Source organism: Aphelocoma coerulescens (genome assembly GCF_041296385.1).
Source record: "Aphelocoma coerulescens isolate FSJ_1873_10779 chromosome Z unlocalized genomic scaffold, UR_Acoe_1.0 ChrZ, whole genome shotgun sequence".
Classification (NCBI taxonomy): Eukaryota; Metazoa; Chordata; class Aves; order Passeriformes; family Corvidae; genus Aphelocoma; species Aphelocoma coerulescens.
The window spans coordinates 12,158,304-12,171,907 of NW_027184085.1; the positions used below are offsets into that span (position 1 = coordinate 12,158,304).

The window sequence follows — 13,604 nt, forward strand, 5'->3', positions numbered from 1 at the left end:
TTTCCATTCCTTTAGACACCTACCACTTTTTCCAAAAGAAATTCACAGGATAAAATGATATGTTGGTACAATGTCTGTAATCAGCTGTAAACCAAAAGAAATGTGTATTTAAAAAAAATCAGTAATATGATTTAATGAAATTTTTTGTGTGTATTTGCTAATGCCACAGATAAATGAGTTACCAAGAAATTTATCAATTAATTTTGATTTTTTTTTAAAAATTCACAGGAGATAATTGATTTTTTAGTATGTTACTGGGAAGTGGTAGAAAATACATATATGAATACCATCAAAACTGTACTTAGATGTCTAAGGGATGAACAATATGCTATAATTCATTACACAGCAGATATTAGGTAAGTAGAAATAGTACCCTATTACATTAATATTAGTGTTTTGTATTTTTCACATGGCATTCTGTATGTCTTTTAATCCCAAAGTTATTTTTACCATAATTTACAGAAAAAAATTTCAAGACTATTTGAAACGTCCACATCTTAAGCAGGAGTTTGTATCTCAGTGGCAAACAGACTTTAATTCAATTGATGATGACCTGCAAGATGACGAGGAAACAAAAGCTGAACTACACCAAAGAGTTACTGTAAGTAAGTGGTAGAAATTACAATATACCCTAGATTATTATTTCATTGTATACAAGCTTGATACAACATGAATGATATTATTATTGACTTTTTTTTTCCTCTTTATTGTTCTTCTTAAACTATTTAATCTCCTCTTGTGCATAAAGAGTCCTTTAAAATTATTCCTCTGGTTTTGGCCATAATTTTCTTACATCTTGCTTTGGTTTTTAGGTTACACTGTGGTACATTGTAAAATAAATATTTTTCTTCTCTCTTTTTATTTACATTTTATGGTTTTCAGAGATTTTACAAGTTGGATGTTCCTATCACAATCTAACAAATCTTGGCAGTATTTTAGTTTTCCTGTAGTTTATATATGATAACATATGTTTTCCAAAACTGATCATTACAAAGTACAGAGAATTTCTTGGGATGTTTTGATTCAGGTAGATCTTTTCAAAGTCATACATGTCCTGAGAGTTCTTTTTCACAAAAGTCCATAACAGTAAAGGTCCTAACAAGGTCAGAGCTAGATTTAGCATAAGCCAACAGTAGAGCTATCTTTGTATTCATCAGATTCCATTTCAGAACAGACCTGATTTTTTGTTGAGTCATATCAGGAATGTTCCCCAAAAAGGAGAAAAAGAATACTGACAACATTGTTAGTTGAAAGGAACATTTGAGGAATAATGGATTAATTCAGCTAAGATGGAAAAGGCGTTGGACCTCCTTTTCCATAGAAATATTCCAAGAGAATGGAGTAAAGGATTGAAAGATCATCATCTATATTCCTAATTTCTACTAAATGGAATATAAAAAGACTGGAATCACTCTGTCCTACATTTTAGACAGATAAAATTAAAATATTTAGCCTTTGCTCATAACAGAACATATTTGACATTATCAAATTCAGATTATGTGAAGAGGAGTTTATACTCCCATATTTTGCACTGAGACTCAGATACTGTGATAAGGCTAAGCTGTTTGGAGTAAACATAGGATTTTCAGAACTTTTTTTTAATAACCCATTCTATTCCTTGTGAATCCCCAACCTGTGGGTGATTGTGAAGATGATCTGCCTCTATGCTTTTAAAGGCATGCTCATTGTATCTCCCTGAATGTATGAATTCTGTCAGCCATCCTTCCTTGCTGCTAGGAAAAAAGAGGAAATGAGAAGAGTGATAATCTTCAAAATGTTTTTCCTCAAACTCACAGACTGCTCAACACTGTCATCTCAGCTGGACCCTTTCTAAAACACTGGAAAGCGCCAACTGTAATACCTGAGAAACAAATTTCTCTGGTGTCAACTGGGAAATGTAAAAACCCACCCCATTTTGTAACGTTTGTAAAATTCCTTAAAGGTCCAAAGCCCAGAGGGCAGCCAGGACTTTGGCCTGTTGTTGCAGCTTAACCCCAGCCTGCGCTTAAGCCCCACGCAGCCACTCACTCCCACCAGTGGGATGGGGGAGAGAATCAGAAGAGTAAAATTGAGAAAACTCATAGGCTGAGGTAAAGACAGTCAGCAGGCAAAGAAAAAGCAGTGCAGAGAAGCAAAGCAGAACAAGGAATTCATCCACCGCTCTCCTTGGGCAGGCAGGTGTTTGGCCATCCCCAGGAGAGCCGGGTGCCATCACACAAAATGGTGACTTGGGAAGATAAACACAGCCACTCCCAATATCCCCCCTGCTTCCTTCTTCTCCCTCTGCTTTATATATTGAGCATGGTGCCATGTGGTGTTGGTCATCTAGGGTCAGCTGTCCCGGCTGTGTCCTTTCCCAATTCCTTGTGAACCCCCAGCTCCCTCTCTGGTGGGGTGGGGTGGGGTGGGGTGGGGTGAGGAGAAGAAAAGACCTCGGCTCTGTGCCAGTGCTGCTTAGCAGTAACAAAATCATTCCTGTGTTACCAGCACTGTTTCCAGCACAAATCCAAACCATAACCCATACTCACCACTCTGAAGAAAGTTAACTCTTCCAAGCCAAAACCAGCACACATCCTAAATATCCAAATATAGGATTACTGTGGGTAAAATACACTTCAGCAGCCCATCTCTGTCTGTCTTCCAGCAATTTCTCCAACTTCCCTCTCACTGCATTGCTATCATTGAATATGATTGCTATCACTACTTCTCTTGTTCCAAATAGGAGAGGACTTAGCAAATGCATCCATTTTTAGTGTTTTTCACCACCTGACTACAAGAAAAGAAGGAGAGAGAAGCTGCTTCACTGTGAAAAGAAGAGCAGTGGGAAAGAAAAAGAAGATAACTCATAAAACATGCTTTTAGCTTCTGCCAGAGGAATATAACTCACTGTATCCCTCTCCAATTTTCTCCAAGGCTTACAGTTAATCAAAACTGTGATTTAAATAATATGAGGGCAAAAAGGAAAATTCTTCTTCTTACATGTTTAAGAAAAGTACTGGAAGGAGCTGTACATCAATTTGTACAAAACATTAGTGTGTTTTTTGGTGTGGTATTGGGTTTATGTGAAAGTTTTTTGTGGCAAAGGGTCTGCAGAGGTGGCTTCTGTAAGAAAGCATGGCAGCTGTGAGAGAGGAGTGAGAAAATGTGAGAAACAGCTCTGTGGTCACCAAGGACGGTGAAGAAGGAAGAAGAGGAGGTGCTCCAGGCACCAGAGCAGAGATTCCCCTGCGGCCTGTGGATAAGGCCACGGTGATGCAGGTTGTTCCACTCAAGCCCATGGTGGACCTCAGGGAAGCAGATCTCCACCCTGCAGTCCATGTGGTCCACCCAGGCGGACATGCTGTGAAGGAGCAACAGCCTGTGGATAGCCCAACCAGAGCAGGTTCCTGGCAGGAGCTGTGGCCAATGTGGTACACGTGATGGAGCAGTACAGTCCTGAAGGGCTGCACACAGAGAGAGGATCCACACTGGAGTAGTTGTTGAAGAACTGAAGCCTGTGGGAAGGACCTGCATCAGAAAAATCCACGGAGGACTGTATTCCATAGGAGGAACCTCACTCTGGAGCAGGGAAAGAGTATGAGGGGAAAGGAGCGGCAGATAAAATGTATAGTGAACTCATCACAATCATCCATTCCCCATTTTTCCTGTGCCATTTAGGAGGTAGGAGGTAGAAGAGTCAGGAGTGAAGTTAAGCCTGGGAAGAACAATGGGTGGGTGAATGGTATTTTAATTTTGTTTTATTTCTCATTATTCTGCTGTGTTATTAATTGATATTAAATTAAATTAATTGCCCCAAATCAAGTCCATTTTGCATATGCTAATGATAGGTGAGTGATCTTCTCATCATTATCTTGATGCATGAACTCTTCCATCATATTCTCTCCCTCTTTCCTGTGAGGAAGAGTGATAGAGCAGTTTATTGGACAGCTGGCAACCAGCCAAGATCAGCCCACCACTGCCTATAGATAAGTTGTATGCTCATGTATTTTTCATCCAGCAGCATATCCTTATGTGCGTATTCTACAACGTGAACAGCCATGAATATCTGATTGCCTGCACCTTGGCTACCTTTTAGCCACCACTGATCTGTTAGGTGGCCCAAGGACTTCCTTGTGGCTTTTGTCCAACAGAGGACAAGTGGATTTATCTGAAGTCTTTAGACGGGGGGAGAGAAATAGAATCTAACATAATAGGCTGCAGCCAAGACCTGTTGAATATGGAATCACCTCACCAGAAGCCTAAGCTCTTTTCCTTTTCTTCTGTCCAAGAACAGGTCAAGTGGGGTAGAACTGCCTGGAGCCAAAGAGCCAGCTCATCTTGTCCTACCTTGGCACTGTATTTAACAGCACTCTTCTCTTCCCATGGCCTCATACACATAGTGGCCTGTCACACTATTTCCATGCAGAGATTGCAATAGGGAACAAAGGGTTTGCATAATGTTGCATGCTTAGTAGGTCCTCAGTGCTGCCAGTGAGCCACTTAGTGCTGCTATTTGACATAGTCACCAGCTGAAGAGCCCTTAATTAAAAGAACATCAGAGAAAAGTGGTGTGGAAGCTACCCAAATTTGAAAAGCACTTGAAATGTGACACAATTTTTTCAGTATTTTTCATATTGCACATCCCCTTAGATGTTAGACAACTATTCTTAGTGTATTAATTAGCAAACCATTCAAGTGGAGAGTTGTAGGTGCAGTTGGGAGCTTAGCTATTCCTATTTGTCTAGCTTAGGTAGATCATCTCTGCCTAAGGAAAGAAAGGCAGCTTGCACACTGAACTCATATCTTTGCATTCTCTCCACCACATTTGTAAAGAAATTTTCTGTCAGCACTTTGTAGGCATATGACCTGACCAGCTGTTGGTATTTATAGCAATATAGAAAAAGTCCCAGATAGAAAGATGCCCTATACACAGGCAAGGAAAAAAAAAAAATTGTTTTCTTTCATAATTAATTATCATATTTGATTTTGTGCTTTAGAACCTCAAAGATCTTCTGTGGGATATCTGTGACAGCAGAAGGGAAGAAGCAGAGCAGGAACGTATTAATATCATGAATGAAGAGTGGCTACCAGATCATAGGGGGCTTGCAATGAACCATTTCTTTATGCTTATGCAGGTATGGACTGCTACAGAGTCTGAAATGGAAGGGAGCAATGAATTAGATTTGGAAGACACTGAGCATGAGAGGAATTTCATATGGTTGGCTCCAAAAATGTGAAGGATTAAAAATTAATTAAGCAAATGTTCATGTGTTTTCTGAATTTGTAGAGAAAGTTAAGAGACAAAAAGTAGATGACATTCCATACGTTTAACTTTGGCAGACAGGAAAGATTAAGAAAAATACCATTCTTGTTCAACCACCAAAACTTTCAATCTCTATTATAAACTACTACTTTTTGCAGTTTTATTGCTCCAATGAATCTTCTTGAGTTCTGTGACAGAGATGTTACAGGTCTTCATCCTTCAGTGATCGTATTGACATCTCCTTTTAATTTATGAATTACATCATTCACAACTGTTGCAAACCCGCTTGATGTTACAGTATTTCCCATACTTCAAATTTATTTCAGTTGTAACTTCACAAATATGTCTTGAAATTTTACCAACAGACCAACAAAAAGAAACCCCAAAAAAATCAACTTACGTTTTTGAGAATGAGATGTCATTTTTTGCTATTAAGGAAACCTGTTCAAATATGACCCAGCTTTCAGATATGTAACTTAAAGGTTTTCAAGAGTCCATTCAGTCCTGCAGTAAAGTAATATTTCCCTATTCCTGCTGTTCTAGGTGCATACATTTAGTTTAGAACTGGAATGGAGTATTCTGGACTAGACTAGGCTAGACAGGCTTTTCTGTAAGCTTTCACATTCTGTGAAAGTCTTGGCAAATTTAAAGAAGACAATGAAAACAATGTTTTAAACACATGCCTTGTGATGCTGATTTAGCTGAAAAAGCCAGGCCTAAGCAGTTTAGGGTGGGCTTCCAGTCCTTTAATTCTCTGTGTTATTTTTATATGTTTAATAAACAAGGGAACCACTCTCCTATATCATATGAGTGTTGTGGTAATTCAAGAAAAGTTTGTGAAATAGTACTATAGTAAGGAAATTGTTAACTTTGTTTTCAAAGAGTCTAAATAATGCCCTAAATAAAGATTTTGGGTGACTGCCTAAAGAGAGAGGTCAAAATGTCAAATAACTGCTGACTATCTGAACCACATTGGTCTTGTAATTAGGGTATTTATAGTCCTGAATATTTAAAAAATACATCTTGAATTATATGCATAAAGGAGATAAACTTACATTACAGAGCTTAAATATTTTATTATTCTCCTTTTATATTCAGTTATATCTTTACAATCCTAGTTCTAACAGGATTTCATGGGCATGTATGATGGAGTTTAGTGGACATTCACTATGAATCTAATTTGATCTGTCTTGTGTGGATATGCACAATAACTGTTTAAAATTACTAACACATTAACTGTATATAAGCTTTTGTTTTCATAAAGGGAGGTTTAATAGAAAACATTACTTCTTGCTGTACATAGTACATATTCCCCCAAATAAATTAATTGTTAATCCTAAAACTACAGAACTAAAAAAATAAAAACTATAACTTTATGAAATGACCTTTTTAGAAGCAGCCAAAAATAGGCTTCTTTGGTATTGAGTTCTCCATTTGTGGGTTTTTCTGTTGGAAGTTACATGTATTCCCCAGGTGGCTCTGTGACTGTGTAAACACATAGATTTGTATAAATGCCGTTTATCAGATTTCATTCCTTCTTTCTGTGTACACAGTTGAAGATATTTCCTCCTTAACTTATGGATAAATGCTGGTTTACACCACAAAGGTTTTATCCTTTGTTTTGTGAATGTGGTTTTGTGCATTTTCCCATGAATATTTAGTACTGTTTTGTCAGTTAGAAACTAACACCATACTGTATCAATAAATCAAAACATGACAGGTGTTAAATGTTTCTTGAATCTTACTTGATTTCTCCTGAGATGATTCACACAAAAAGATCTTCAAGACACTTAGGTGTTTAAAGTCTGTTGATTACTTAAGTCCAGAAAAACTGTATGACTTCTAAAATTTTCTCCTTTTCATAACCCTTTTTATTTTATGCTTTTAAGGTTTTATTTCTTTTGAAAAAGATGATCCATATAATTTCTTGCACTAGCATATTTGCTACTATAGAAATATATATACATCAAAATATATTGCAATTAAATTTAATGCATTGATCATTATTTATTGTAAATAGTTTTTCCTATTTTAACAATTCAGATTCTTTTTACTGCTTAGAAATGGCAGTGTGATTACATTATAGATGCAAGTAGAAGTATGCATTTGGTATACTACAAATTTTAAAACAAATATGGCTGTATTTCTTACTCTCCCTCAAAATCTTAGGATTTGGAATTGCTTCTGCTAACATGTGATAACAAGAACTTGTTCTGCCCTATGTTGAACTGCAGTCTCTTTGTCCTTTCTTCTTGAGGCTGAACTGGATCGTTTCCAAGATACAAAGAGTCTTCTTCATGAATATTATAGGGCAATGGAAGGAAAAATCCCAACAGAAGACACTCCAGATTTTACTAGAATCCCATTGTTAGATATTATTAATGGAGAGCAGAAGGAAGATCAAGAGGAATCAAGAAGGTAGAAATGCCTTACGAAATTATACAAATACGAACAGATACAATGCATTATATTTTTGGTGTATGTGGAATTATATGTGTGTATATTTCAAAGGATGGAGCAATAAGAATTTTTTAACCAGGGATTATGGTGAAATGATGACTCTTAAATCATTTTAGCAGTTACATTTATCCCTCATTTTTTACTTATTCACCTGTAGCATATTCATTTATGCATCTCTGAATTGCAAAACATTTTAAAAGCTGCCTTAGGAGGAAATCTACTATTATAGAAATGTTTCCTACTTTCCTCTGTGTTGCTGGTAGTTTACAGCACAATCCTCACATAAGTAAGTTAAAGTATTGTTGTGGAACATTAGCAGGTTTAAAATTTGAGCCAATAACTATAATTAAATGCTATAAATTTTATGTAAATATGAATATAATTAATTGTTATGTAATAACAAATGTAAATCAAAGCAACCTACAAAGACAAACCAAACAATGCCATGCTAAAAGATAAGGGTTACCACCTGATACTTTCACAGTATAGAAAATGCCATCAGTAATAACAACTGCTTTTTTAAGTTAATTATAGTGCATTTAGAAATTATCTGAGTAATGAAACTGTGTCTAACCCATGTGGAATTCATCAGCAGATCACAGTCATTTTATGTAGTTTTATCCATCTGTTATTATTTCTTAGTTACAGTTAAACTGGACAGTTTTCTTGCCATGCACACACCTCATCACTTTGATCATGCAGAAAGTGCCTCCCTTTTTTTTTCTATTGCAAATTTTAAAAATAACATTTTCATTCTTTCAGCATATTCTCCAATGTAGTTATTAACACTTTTTATAAAGGGGTATGTAAATTATTCTTTATATTTTATTTTGAGGATTCCTCTAGTTTCTTGGAAACTGCCTTCACCAGGTAATACCAAATCAAGAAGCAGTGCAACTCCACAGGAGCGTTCTAAGGATAAGAATTCAGAAAGTGGAGTGGCCACTTGCAGGAATGATGAAAATCTTGTTATTGATACATGGCAAACAGCAGTAACAGCAGTATCAGATATGGTAAGGAATGTTTTATTTACTCAAACATTTCTGGATTGTGCAGGCAAAGCCCCCATTTAGTAGGCAGCCTAACAAATCATCTTTGCACTGTGTATCTCCATTTCATGTGTCTTGGTCCCCCATTGATACTTCCATTGAATATGTTTGTAGTTCTATGAGGAAAATGCTGGAATCTCTGTATTTTCAGCACCTCCATATTTATAGCTGAGCCTTTCATGCCATTACTGAGAGAAATATTTCAAATGTTGCCTCTATGTATCTTCTTCTTCCACGATAAACTCTTCTCTTATCCCTCAATAAAAATGTGAGAAGATGGACAAGTTTAATCCTGTGATACAGTGTTTGCTCAGACCTTTCACAAGTTCAGAGCCTATGGTTACATTCTTTTTTCTATACAGCTAAAAATAAGTTAGGTGAGCTTTTCAAATGGTTAGTTTCTAGGTTCAGTTTTTGTTTTCTTTTTGATTGTTTAAAAATAAAAGAATTTCTGCACCCTTACCATGTAACTCTAGGCTTGCTTTGTATACTGTTGATTCTTGCATTTCTAGTGTTTTCCTCAAGCAGAGAAAATGGCTGTAAGTATTAAACCAAATATGTCTGTCTTGCATTTTTACTGCAGAATTTTATTTTTGAGAAATAATCAAAATTTAATCAATTAGTTGAAGTGTCTCTTTTATTTTTTTATGTGCCTACTACTCATCAAGTACTTTCAGCAAGTATATCCTATTTAAAACAGTAGTTGCACAGAGCTGATACTATGTACTGTACTATGTGTGACTGTGGTGTCAAGGTAACAGCTGAAATAGTGTCTAGAGAAATGGAGGAAGAAAAAGAACGTCAGCTAAAACCGAAAGCTTCAAAAGCTGCGCAGAAAAAACCAGGCAAAGCGGCTGGGAAAGATACCAAAGGTGCCAAAAAGGCATCTGCCAAATCACCTACTAAAAAAAAAGGTATTTAAAATGCAGGCTTTGTTTTAGCAGTGTTTGAAATTACTGAAATGTAAATATATGAGTAATACAGAAATGAGTAACCCAAGACATTTAATTTGGATTTAATTTCTCTTTTAAAATGTCAAGTGTGACAGCAGTATGAAAAGCTGGTAGCAATAAAGAAGGGGAAAGGCTTTTGAATGGCAGTTGCATTTATTTAAACATGTGTAGTCATTACATGTAGAAATAAATATTCTAAATTGAAAGTAAATATTATTTTTTTCTTCATATTCAATATTGGAATGGAACAGTTAGAACTAGTTTATCAAGTTAAATAAAATTCTATTAAATTCTGTCTACTTGACTGCTGAAGTCCTAGAAAAGAGTGGACTCCTGTTGAGGTAGGCCTGTCCCACCAGGTGAAAATACAAAATTTGTTTGCAAGAGAGAAAAACAGGCAGTGTGCTGGAAGAGTTTGTGGAATACAAGGCTGTTTATACATTTTCTCACAACTATTTCCTTGTGCAGGTTGTAGTTTATATAATGTTCGCCTTTTGTCTGCAATATGTCATAACTTCATTAGGACGTAGGGCCTGTAGCCTAAATCTTTGTGTCTTTTGTTAAGACATTCTATGTAGCAAGAGAGAGGTTCAAGCCCTGTGGAGGGTGTAGGACAGCCTGAAATCTGGGTACTCCATTTCTAAATGAGAAGGCTGTAACTGCAGAGTTACTGTGCGTAACACAGTTGACTTTTTTCTTTGACAGATGTTTTATTAGCACTGTGCTCAGTTCTCTCTCTGGTTATTTCTGCCCATACAGAGTGAACGAAGGCATAGCCTTGCAAATACTTAGGCAGTTGTGAGCCCCAGGGAGCCTTAGGCTTAGTTTAGCATCTCAATTCAGCTGAGAGAGTAGCAGATTTTCAGACTTCTAGAAAAGTTTTGTGTTAAAAAATTAGCAGCTGTTGTATGCTAAGTGGCTAGTTTGGAATTTGTGGATTGCTTCTTGCAATGGAATTTTTGTTCAGACCTGGTACAAGGTGAATTACCTGAAATCACAAAACCAGAACTGCAGCTACAAGTCAGCTGTGCATTCTTCCTAGTAGAAGACAAATTATGAACTGATGGATTTGTAGCTGATGTTTTGACTTTGATTTAATTTCAAATACAGTGTTTCTGTAGAGTTCCAGTAGCATGAGGACTCCCTAGGACAGAGCTATGGGCTACTAACAGAGTGATACAACTTACCACATGTAGTTTTATCACTTCTAGAATTGACCATTTGTTTTATGTTGACCTTACGTATCATGAAGATGTAATTTTTCTTTTTTTTCTGTAACATTTCCATCTGCTCTTCTTCTAGGATAAAGCAATTACAAATATTTTAATATTTTTGAGTAATAGTCAAAATGGCATGGCTACAGAATTCCAGGCAATCTCTGAAGACATGATAAAATACCTTTACAGTATCAGTTCATAGATAAGTGAGTCAAAACAAGATGGAAATGTAGATTTGAAGAGGCGTGAAATAACAGATCTCTTTTTTTTTCCTTTTTTTTTTTAATAGCGTATTTCTTTTCACTACTTTGATGGTAACTACTACCATAACATTTTCACTATAGTTTGTTAAACTTGAATTTATTCCAGAAGAAATGAATATTATTCAAAAGACATCTATTTATGTTCTGATTGTGATAAATTGGTAGATACTAAGGTCAAACAGGACATTCTGACCATCTAGAATCAAACGAGAGGCACACTTAGTCATGATTTTCCATTCAGAAATACATTTTAGGATGCTGCTTAACCAACTTTAATACAGTTGTATGTGCTGGGATATTTTTATGCAGTGTTAACCTTAGCATGGCTTGCAGATGTAAATACATTTGACTGAGTATTCACCTTTGTATTCTCATAAATGGTCACACCAAGTAAGGTGGAAAGTGTAATTTTCATGATACACAAATTTACAAGCAAAGTCCAAAGACTGAGAAGTCTATTTTCCTGCAGGAGCAGAAGCCAGTCCAGTTCCTATAGACCCAGAAGAATTAAGGAAACAAGAACTGGCACTTAAAATAAAGCAAGAATATTTCAGTGCCTTGAAACATGAGGGTATGTTACTATTTGGTTACTTACCTTGGTAGGTGATTGTTATTCCTAATTTTATTAGTGTGCTAATCAATACTAACCAGAGACTCTAGGGAAAATGGATGGATTAAAAGAAAAAGAAGGAGAGAGAGTCATGTCTGGAGAAATCAGGATTTTTTTTTTAGTGTGGTAATCATCAGTGATTCTGTGGTAAATATACTTAAGCAAGTAATGTGATTTTCATTCCTTTTGTCTTCTGTTTCATTTCATCTAATCTAATTTGTCATGACTAAGCAAATGTTCATCCTGAGAGAAAATATTGTTACTCACACTTCAATATTTAATTGAATTGGATTCTGTATTTGAAATGCTTTGTTCTGGGAAAGAATTTGTTGGCAGTTTTATATTTCATTGATGTTTTTCTCTGATTCCCTCCTCATCAAGCAACATGGAATTCAAGCAGGGGGACGTAGATTTTGTTTGTTGCTCCAAATTTTTTTCTGGACAGACTCTTCCAAAACCTACGTGTTGTTCAGTCATTCTGTCTCTTTGTGTGTCTCACCCAGTAACTTCCAAACCAAGTGGTTCATTTAAGCCAAAAGTAGATGTTTGAAAAAAGGAAGTCCCAAACTGAAAATGGTTTGAAAAATTTTTTTTGAGATAGATTTAGACTAGAGAAAGGCTGTTTTGTCACTAAAGGGAAGATAGAACCCAGCTTTTATAGATTCTATTTGGCAACAGTTGGCAAGCCCATCATAATATGGTACCTCTTTGGTGGGCTAACTATTGCATAGTATTTTATTATGAAAGGTAGAGGGGCAGACAGCAGTTATTGAACAAACCAAAAAAACTCATAAGGCTTCTTTAGATCCAATCAGGCCAAATGCTTGTGAACCTTGTACACCTACAACTTTCAATGCGGTTTAATACAAAAGCAGTTCAAGAATAAATATTCTAAGATTTTGGGGTAATGAGAAGAACAGTAATAACTTTGAAGATCCTAATAGCTAGAAGATAAATTTTAGGGATTCATTAACATGGCGTTTTTTTCCCTTGACATTAGTTCATTTTAATTCTGTATTTAAGAAAAAAAGCCAAGAACCTAAGGAAGGCTGAACATGTTGAGCTCTATTTCCTATTTGCACAGGCACATAGCTGGTATTTGAGAATCATTGTTTCGCTTGCAGCTTTGTTATCCAGTTACCTTTTGGTGACTTCTGATTTTCATTATACAGATACATTGAATCTAGCAAAGGCACTAGTTGTGTATAGTTGCTAAGTTTTTAACATTGATTTAATTTTTAATTTCTCTGTTGCATCAATGTACCTTGCCTTTTATTCTGTTAGTGTTAAGAGAACAGCTTTATCAGTGGTCTGTGCAGTACCTACTTCAGAAAATACAGGGAGACAAAAATTTTCATACACTTACCTGACATCCTGATAGCAGCTACTCAAAGAACATGTAGAGAAGCCACAATTAAAGCAGCCTTAACTGTACTACAGAAAGGTGACTAGCCAGGCACCAAGTATCCTCTAAGGTACTTTTAGCTAAAAACAGTTAAATATGCTGAACTTCAGGTGCTTAGACATGAGAGCATGCCTCACATTTTATAAATATTATTCATTTCTACTTTACCATTTAAACAGAGGCAGCCACAAAATCTCGACTAGAGCTCATAAAAGAAAAAGCTTTAGCATTTCTTGAGGATCTAAAATGTAAAGCAGAAGAGGCTTATAAAGATATGGAAAAATGGCTTGGATCCACCTTCTTGGCAGAAATATCCTGGTAATGTATATCAATTTTAAATAGGATTATTTTTTTTTCTTTTTTTTTAACCTAGACTGTGGTAGTAAATATAGTTGTTTATATAGA

The 13,604-nt window shown here is 36.0% G+C and overlaps 1 protein-coding gene across 1 annotated transcript in view; it reads left to right on the top strand.

Moving 5' to 3' along the window:
• Positions 1-13,604, top strand: part of SPEF2 (sperm flagellar 2) — a 78,176-nt gene that overhangs the window by 36,269 nt on the left and 28,303 nt on the right. The window contains exons 19-26 of the mRNA XM_069002123.1: positions 229-356; positions 463-601; positions 4,977-5,114; positions 7,500-7,660; positions 8,538-8,715; positions 9,506-9,665; positions 11,654-11,755; positions 13,379-13,517. Coding sequence (XP_068858224.1) covers positions 229-356; positions 463-601; positions 4,977-5,114; positions 7,500-7,660; positions 8,538-8,715; positions 9,506-9,665; positions 11,654-11,755; positions 13,379-13,517 — 1,145 coding nt within the window. The remainder of the gene's footprint in view (positions 1-228; positions 357-462; positions 602-4,976; positions 5,115-7,499; positions 7,661-8,537; positions 8,716-9,505; positions 9,666-11,653; positions 11,756-13,378; positions 13,518-13,604) is intronic.